At 44.4% G+C, this 9171-nt stretch overlaps 1 protein-coding gene and 1 long non-coding RNA gene across 2 annotated transcripts in view; both read left to right on the forward strand.

Moving 5' to 3' along the window:
* The first annotated feature begins 31 nt into the window (after positions 1 to 31).
* Positions 32 to 5655, forward strand: EDN1 (endothelin 1). The gene is made up of 5 exons (XM_006025432.3): positions 32 to 130; positions 1045 to 1192; positions 2435 to 2593; positions 3101 to 3208; positions 4329 to 5655. The coding sequence occupies exons 1-5, from the start codon at positions 82 to 84 to the stop codon at positions 4465 to 4467; spliced, it is 603 nt and encodes a 200-aa protein (XP_006025494.1). The 5' UTR covers positions 32 to 81; the 3' UTR covers positions 4468 to 5655.
* Positions 5656 to 7669: 2014 nt separating this feature from the next.
* The window catches only part of LOC102379525, an 8790-nt gene continuing 7288 nt past the window's right edge, over positions 7670 to 9171 (forward strand). Inside the window, exon 1 of the long non-coding RNA XR_324055.1 lies at positions 7670 to 7774. This is a non-coding gene — a long non-coding RNA (uncharacterized LOC102379525). The remainder of the gene's footprint in view (positions 7775 to 9171) is intronic.

Here is a 9171-nt window from a genome sequence, read left to right on the forward strand (position 1 = left end):
GGCGGCGGCCGGCGCTGCCCCACCACACGCCGCACACCCGGCGCCTGCACTGCCTGCTCCTTCTGTCTGTGCCGCGGGGCCATGGGCTGCGCTCGCCTGCTCCTGCTCCTGCTCCTGCCGCTCGGCTCAGGTAGGCAGGCGCGGGGCTTCATCGCTGCACCGGCCCCCGGGGAAGCCTGTTTGGGCGCTGGGCTCTTCCCCCTTTTTCCTGCAATTTCTTCTCCGCTTGGGATCGAGGTGCAAGACCCCCGCAGCGAGCGATGGGCGCGGGCAGGGATGGAGGAGCAGGTCCCTGGGGTGTGCCGTGCCTGTGCAGGATGGGGTGGGGGACGCTTGGCAGCCTGGCGACTTGTCCCTCTGCTTCGCGGGGGGATGCTGCCTATGGCACAGGGATGCCTTCACCCTTTTGTATCGTCTATGCCAGCGATAGTGATGCCCAGCGCTAGCCTGAGGGACAAAATGCAGCCCTGGCTTTGAAGACATAGTCCGTGCTGCTGGCGGCGATGCCCAGGGCATGTACCTTAGCAATGCCTAGCGCTAGCCTGAGGGACAAAATGCAGCCTTGGCACTGAGGGCGTAGTCTATGCCAGTACTGGTGATGCCCAGAGCATGTGCCTTGGCAATACCCAGCGCAAGCTTGAGGGATGAAATGCAGCCCCGGCACTGCAGATGTTGATTTGGGGCTTGGGGGTGGTTCTGTGCTGCCGTGATTCGGGTCTGCTTGTGCCATGGTGTCCAGCGAGGAGGTAGGCAGGCAGGCAAGGTTCTTTGGGTAGATGTGATCTCTTTTAGTAGACCAACAAAATAGTTGGAAAAAAGTTTGTTACAAGCTCTTGCGCACAAACACCCTTCTGCAGGCAGAGGGAGGCTTTGCAGTTGTTTTGTGCTCTCCTGGATGGGATAGGAGCCAGTATCTATCCCACTCCCTCCCGCTGGCTTTCTGAGCAGAGCCCACAGGAGAGGCTGGCCCCCCGGGTGTGTGTAACTCAGTGCCCAGGATTATGCCCCTGCTAACCCTCTGCTCTGTCCCTCTCTCCCCTGCAGCTGTTGGTGCTCAGCTGGGAGCCGAGAACGGGCCCTCTAGTGCCCCCTTGCCACTGCGCAGGGCCAAGCGCTGCTCCTGCTCCTCTTTGATGGATGAGGAGTGCGTCTACTTCTGCCACCTTGACATCATCTGGATCAACACGCCGCAGTAAGTAGGGGAGCCGAGGCAGTACTCCCTAACCTCTCCTTCACCCGGAGCCTAATGACCCTGGTGGGAAGCCAGTTACCATAGTTACCTTTTACCCATCCCGCTGGAAGGGGGCACGGGCAGTGTCTCACGGAGGCAGTGCTGCCATCGGCTAATGCTTCAGCACCGTGAGTGAGAGGACACGGCTCCCTGGGATACAGCTGGACTGTTAACTATACCGTCCAGTTAAAAGGCTCTTTAGTCCAGAAGAAAAGCCATGCAATAAACCCTAGGCTTTTTCACCCTGTGCTTTACACTGTCTGGGGGGGGTGGGGAAGAGGATGTAAAAAGCCATGCAGTACTTCAGAGGAAGATTGAGAGGGAGTTTTAAAGAGGGGTAAGAGACTCACGATTAGGACAGCACATTTACACAGATTTCCCTGTCCTTTGGGAATATATAGCCCAATCTGGTTTATGTTTCCATCAGGCCTTTCACTAGGGGAGGCTCTGTGGGGAAAGCATGTGAGATTTTACTACAGAGATGAAGCAAGTTGCTTTTAAGAGTAGGCACAGCAGCTCTAAAGCTTCCACTGTTCCTAAAGTCCTAAAGTATAACCAAATATGTGCTGTGTTTTGGTTCAGTGTGTCAATGCTATAAAATATTTTTCATTGAGAGGGACAGGACACAGCGTAGTGGCTTGATTCAGCTAATCTTTACTTACTATGAGTAGTAATTTACTCTGTGAATCACCCCAGTAGAGGGAATACTGTACCAAAAGGATTATAATTATGCTTGGGGATAACCTCATGAGTTCTTAGTAGCAACTATTATGCATTAACACACTTTGTAGATTAGCGAGGATGTGTGCAATGCATAAAATATTTCATTTTTTACACTTTACTCACCAAGGGGCAATATGGGGCCATATCCTCAGCAGGTATAATAAACATTGGCTTTGAGGCTATGCCCACTGACACTAGTGAAAGAGCTATTCCATCTTTTCTTTTTGTGTTTGCAATTTACCAAAGTCCAAATAGGTGAGGTTTTATTGCACTCAGTTGCACACTCAGAGTTTCAATATCCTTCTAGAATTATGACCAAAAAGCAATTAATCATGCAAGTAGACACTTTAATCAGCATTACTGTAGGACTGTCAAAAACGTTTACATGGAAGTTGTAACCAATTATAACCAGCCAAGATTAGACAGAACATCCTTCATTTTTGAGGCCACAAATTAAATTATTTGGTTCTTTGATCATAGGAAAACTGTGCCATATGGACTTGGAGGTCCTTCTCGAGCCCGGCGATCTCTGAAACACTCAGTCTCCGGAAAGCTTGCAGAATCAAACAACCGATGCCGATGTGCCAACCAAAAAGACAAGAAATGTCTGAACTTCTGCCAGACAGGAAAAGAACTCTGGTATGTTATTGTATTTGTTATTTTAATCAGCTGTGAACTGCAGTAATAATAAAGGAGCCATTCACTCAGGTGAATAGTCTCTCTGAAATCTAATCCCATGAGTTCTCACCAGTGCTAATAAGGACAGTGCATTTTAACCCAGCAGTGGCCATCTGACATTTCCTAGAAGGGGGATCATATCAAAGTGTCACCAGATAAACTGAAGGCTTTGCACATTTGTACACACGCTTGTGCTACAGCACTGGGCACTTCTAACACATTAACACATGCACATAAGAGGTCTTTTAGTTCAAAAGTGCACTGCCACCATTTTCTCAGTGCTGATGCACATTTCACCATTTAAATAAATGCATGCAACAGAGGACCAGGCACATCAGCTCACGTGCAGAGCAGGTTCAATTAATCAAGTCTGTTTCGACACAGTGGTAGCAAACAAAATGTATGTGTATAAATGCTGTTTGTTTTTAACAGCTGGTTTGTTTGTTTGTTTTTCTTTGCTGTAAACAGGGCTCAGTCCACAATAGAGAAGGGTTGGGATCATCTCAACAAAGGTGAAGGTTGTAGAGGACTGAAGTGCCTGCACAGAGAACTACTTAACAGCAGGAAAATGAGAAGGTGAGCTTCCTTATGCAGTACTGAACTGGTTGATGCCACGATGGCTCAAGTATGCAGAGAATATACATTGACTTGAGGGGAACAGAATTGTAAGTTTAGCTGTTGACTTCAGCTGAGGGCAGGATGGAGTCCTGAATCAGAAGTGAGGCTGTTGCTCATCCATATCTTGCAGAGTCAAACTTACTGAACTCTGTATAGTTTCCCACACTTGCTCTGGACTTGTAACAACTCCAGCCTGAAACAAGCTTGAGAAATTTTTAAATATTGACAGCAACAGAACTTGATGTTTTAATGTGCTCATGAATTATTTCATCTGGTAAGATGAGAAAATGAAATGCATTCAGAGTCACATTTTATGCATAAAATGCAATTTCTTGAATTGTGACAGTTTTACCCCAAAATGTAAATAACTTTCTATGTTCTGGACAGCGGTGTTGGCTTCGTTGTTTATCTAATATGCTTATTTTAAAGTAAGGGCAAAATGTAACCATTTTAAATGATGCATGAGGAATAGGGTAGGGAGAATAAAGCCGTTGGAGTTAAAGCACTCATTTGAAGGGTGGGTAGCTCATCTTTAAGTCTCTGGTCTTAGTTAGGTCAAGTCAGACTCGAATTTGGATCACCCAGATCTCAAGTGGGTGTTTTTACTATCACACTGCTCAAACAGTGAAGGGGTTTTATTTTGACCATAAATTCCAGCTGGGGGAAAGTTTTGGTTCTGACACGCTGGTCCTTTCTAATGAGAAACCGCATTGTCAAAACGTTCTGGACCAGCTCAACTTCTCTTCAGAATAGGGACATGCTGGAGCCCAGAGCAGCTGTTTGCAGCCTCCCAGCTACAGCTGGTCTACAGAGCCTGGTCTGCTTGCAGCCTCCCAGCCACCTGCTGGAAGCAGCCTGGGCTCCGTGGCTGGCAGCAGCTACTTAGAGCCTGGGCTGGAGGTGGTGTGCCGAGCAATGGCCTTGTGTGCTATGCTCGGCACACATGCCGGGGGTTGCTGACCCTTGTGCTAGTCTAAATTGAGTTTTATTTAACCAAAACTCTGTTTGCACCCACACATACATACACAGTTTGTTTTAATGGTTATGATAACATTTGGTATTTTTCCTGTTTTCACAGACTAGAGGCCATTGGTAACAATATCAAAACTTCCTTCCGGATTGCAAAGCTAAAGGCTACACTCCACGAAGTGAAACAGCTGAAGCATAATAGAGCACATGGAAGGCAAAACAGCTGGGAAAGTCAGAAAACATCCTAGTGGGGAGATCACCTGCCCTTTTCCTCTATCACTACAAGTTATGGACAAAGCATTGCTGAAACTCTGTTCTGCCTTTTAACAATCTACTCTGGCAAAGGCCCAGGATATGTCACTCCAAATATTAAAGCAGCAAAATTAAAAGCTGGAAGAGAATCTAAAGAAATCTTCTATTTGGATAATAAAGATGTAGCATCTCATCTTTCTGGAATCCAAACTGATGGGTTACATGGGAGACGGAGAAGTCCTCATTAACAAACTTTTTAATTTGAGGGCTGACTTTCCAAAGGAGGAGTGGAACATCTGAATGTTGCTTCTGAAGAGAAGACATAAAAGGGATTGTTATAAATGAATGTGGCAGATTTCAGGGAGGAAAAAAAAAGTATGCCAAAAGATGTTGCAAGAAATACCCAATACAGAAGAAGATAAAAAGCACGGAAATCAAGATTTGAAAGGAGAGACATTAATTTTTTTTTTCTTTTTAATTAAAATGCAAAATGAAAGACACTGTTACTTTAATCAGGACTTCTTGCATATATACAAGTCTACCTCTCGTACTTTATGTTGCACTCTGCTAAAATACTTTTACACCTTATTATTGCCTTTGCTTATCAAATGCAACCCTTTGCCTTTTTCAGAATCTTGGTTTGCTAGTATAAGCACAGCTATCTAAATGTCCTATGTGAGTGAAACACTGTTATATGGATAATCAGGGTTTTGGATAGCGAAAGGAATTTTCAACATAAAACACAATGGGAAACACTACTTTTGTTTAACATAACAGGATAACGAGGTCTAATAATAGAGACTGTACTGTCTTGTATGCTGTCAGTAATCTACTGAACCTCCTCTATAACAGAAACGGTTGCAAGATGAGGATTTCTTCAGTGTCTCGCTTGATAAAGTGCATAGAGACAAAGGGTTCATTTAAAATTGTCAAAAGGCTAATATTGGGTGAATGTTTCTAGCAGCGAATTTATTCACATTGTTGAATTTGCTAACTGGTGTCTGATTTGAATTTTATTTGCTTATATTTATATTCATGCAAATTATTCATTATATTTACCATGTTGAATATGCATTTAAGCAGGCCATATTGGTCTATGCAGGTTTTACATATTTCTGTATGAAATTGGGAAATGCTTCCTGCCTGTCAAGGTAAATATCTCTTAGAAATAAATATTTTTAACTACTGAATTGATTTTGGTTTTTTAAGGTGTCCTGATTTTATTTCCCCCCCTCCCCTTCGGTTGACTTGCGTAGGCTAGAGGTGACAGGTGTGTGAATAAATAGTCTATCCAAAAAGATTCAGCTTGCTCTCTCAAATTTAAAGCAAAAGCTCCCCTCTGATTTTTATAATGGGACCTTGAAACAACCCTGTAGGAGTTCACAGGCAAGATGGATTAATAGTCCATACTTAGCATTTCCCAACATCTTTTGCTAAATATGATTTTACATTTGAAAGGATGCTTAGTTCAGATACTCCAGAAAATCAAAACATGAAAATTACTTTCCATTTCTATATGGAAAGAGAAATAAAACCCATCAAAACTTTTCAAACAGAACTTTGTCTTAAAAATAGGCCTTTGCAATTAATACATTATCCAGAAAATCTATAGTTTAGAAAACCCCAAACTTTTTGCAACACTTGCATATTCTTCTTGGGAGTTATTTGCTTGAGGTATATCTGGAGGAGAGGATCTATGCTGGAATGATAATATACTGGTACATGTTGGGTGTGCCTACACACTCATTAATGTGCCTTAGATACTGCACATTTAGTTTGGTACATGCTTAATAAAGTGCCAACTAAATGCACAGCAAGTGGAGTTACTGTGCAGTAGCGCCAGCACACAGTCATTTTGTGACACAACTGCATATTAGCCTAATAATAATACTGCTCGGCCTATTAGCACGGTTTCTAACCACCACTGCGCAGTGTTAGGCTTATGCACAGTAAGCATCTCATATAGATGCATCCTATATGTGCTAGAAGCTGTTGCCTCCTTGTTAAAGACACAGGGCCTACTTTGCCTCTTGGTCACACAGGGAAATGTTCACTGAAGCCAACAAGGAGTGCACTGAAACGAAAGGAGAATTTGGCCAACAAAATTACAAGCTAATTACAAACCAGACTTTTCAGAGAGTGCTCTGAACTCTGATAAAGGCTGCACCTTTGATCTCCTGTTTTAAATAGAATAGCCTCTCTAACTGCTTTAACATAGCGGATTTGGTGACCTTTGTCAGACGTGAGGAGACCTCATTTAAGTTCCTCCTTTTCTAGCAATTGACCCGAGTTGTAAAGGAAAATAAATAATAGCCTGGGTTACTCTGCTTCCCGAGCTTTATGGCTTAAGTGAAATGCAAATATACACCATGTTCAGCATGGCCTTCCACAAGACCAGCATTATGCCTGGTGATATTCTAGCCAATAATGCAAAGGTCTGAACTGAGGCATATAAAATAGACTAGGATCAGTGGAAGGTATAGCCTAGCCTTCATTGCAGGATGCAGAAAGGGTAACTTGGGAAAAGAGAGAGAACAGCTAAGTCAACATTTTGGAGTAAAACAAATTTATGTAGTTTACTTGGTCTGAATTTTGGGGGGACAGGGCACACCTCTCAAATGGCAGCTACTCTGGAAACATTAAAACAGAGCAGCAGCTCCCCTAAGATAAAGGCTGAGAGTTGCTCATTCTTTAGTAAATGACTATCCTAAATGCTCTAAAATCCTATTGCTGACCAAGACTCCTCTTCTTTCCAAATTGACCTTAGCTCCTCATGATTTATTTCAGTAAATGCCCTGTGTATGCTGGACATTTGGCAAAAGGAAAATTTCCAGAGCCATTCATGATAACATTAAGAGCTCTGTGTTTAATTGAGGCTAATTTACATACTAAAGAGACTGAAATACACCTGTGCAGCTTTATGTAGCTGAACTTCATGTTCATTTTGGAAAAGCACAAGGCTACATGGCAACATCTTAACAGTTTTAAGCTTGACAGGAAGCCTCTAGCACCTGTTACATTGAGTAGGCGTGAAGGCAGCATTAGGTGGCCTCAAGAATGCTAGCAGCTGAATGGGTGCCAACAAACAGGCACCCGAAGGGTGCTAATGAGAAACCCCTGGGTCCAATTAAAGTATTAGAGGGCATATGACTGAAAGGTGGTGGAGGCCAGGGCTCTCTATAAGCCTGACTTCTGAGCTAGAGTGGATATTTGGGCTCTGGATACAGGAGAAAAAGAAGCTTTTTAAAAGCTGCTATGATGCTGTCACTGTCTGCAATGGAGAAGGAGTAAGAAGGATCTTGTGTGAGTATCCTAGAAGGGACTGGTGCTTCTGGGCTGGTGCCAAGCAGTAGGTGAGAAACCTTAAACTAGTTGGAGAAGTGGAGAGAGTCTTGGGGAAAGGCAAACCCTAGGCTATGTGCAAAAGAGGGAAGAGCCTTATGAAAGGGTGACCCCCAAGGTCTTGTGAAGTATTGATTGGCAGTCTTGAGGCATGGGGTGGTGAGTAAGGGGTGAGCAGAGGCTGCTAGGGGTGCTGGGGTGAGGGTGCTATGTATTGCCTCTTTCTGCAGAGTGTAGTAGTGCTAGAGAACCACTTGAAGTATCCAGCAGAGGGTGCTCCATCACACAGAAATTAGGGTAATTGGGTGTCTGAGCCCAGGGGTGACACTGGAGACAAGGTACGTGGGGCCAGGGTCCTGGTGAGGTGAGAAAAGGCTGATAAGGAGTGGCCCAGAGGACTGTGCAAAAAGGGGAAGAAGTGCTGGAGGGGGTGTCACTCCCTGGATGACTGTGGGCAGAAGCCCAGAGAACTGTGCTGACGGGGAGGCACACCCTTGAGGACTATGTTGAGGGGTAGAGAAGCGTAAAGAAACTACTCCAGTTTCTAAGGGCAGTCTCCAAAACTTATCCTGATATTGAAAACTGATTGTGTGGGGGAAAAACAGAAGGTGACAGAGGCTGGAGCCCTGTAGGGCACAGCAGGTAGATCTAACTGCCAGAGGACAGCAGGCCCTGGGGTTGGGGCCCTGATCCTGCTACACAAGGCAGCCATTATCTAGCTGTTCCTAAGATTAGATGCACTGAAAATGACTTTCAGGTTAAATCGGATATAAAAGGCTTTGCATCCACACTGCTATTATGAACTAAGTTGCTGGAATACGCTGTAGCATATGAAAGTTCATGCTTCTCTGAACAAGTTTATCTATAAGGTGCCACACTGCCCTACCTGCTGTCTGACTTCACACAAACATGGTTAACTCCCTGTGTCTATGCTCATGATAGGGTGATACACTCATGAACTTGCCTGAACAGGATCCCATGTTTCAACTTATGAAGGCAGTAGAACACTTTCCATCATCTTGCAGGGTTTTGGGGTCAGGCTGTTTGCTGGGCAGGAAAGCAGGATATTGCAGAAAGTCTATTCAACAAGAAATTCTGATGGTTGGATATTAACTTTTTGTTAATATCAAAAATACCAACTTAGTATTTTCCTTGCCATAACATGAGGGAGAGACCAGCCCAGAATAGCCAGTAATCCAGTGGTTGGAGAACTCACCTGGGTCATGTGATGCCCAGATATAGGCCCATGTCCAAGATTGGGCTTGAGCGTGGAGCTCCACGTCCCCTCCGTAGCTTGACGATTTGGACACTCAAACTCAAAAATAGTTTTCTCTTCTTTCCCTTCCACTGCCACTCCT

Source organism: Alligator sinensis, unplaced genomic scaffold (genome assembly GCF_000455745.1).
Source record: "Alligator sinensis unplaced genomic scaffold, ASM45574v1 scaffold253_1, whole genome shotgun sequence".
NCBI classification, from domain to species: domain Eukaryota; kingdom Metazoa; phylum Chordata; order Crocodylia; family Alligatoridae; genus Alligator; species Alligator sinensis.

Bases quoted from the DNA above. Each gene is read 5' to 3' on its own strand.
- EDN1 (XM_006025432.3), top strand. From the start codon at position 82: ATGGGCTGCGCTCGCCTGCTCCTGCTCCTGCTCCTGCCGCTCGGCTCA. The intron at 1,193-2,434 runs GTAAGTAGGGGA...CTTTGATCATAG, and splicing joins ATCTGGATCAACACGCCGCA to GAAAACTGTGCCATATGGAC. The intron at 2,594-3,100 runs GTATGTTATTGT...TGCTGTAAACAG, and splicing joins CAGACAGGAAAAGAACTCTG to GGCTCAGTCCACAATAGAGA.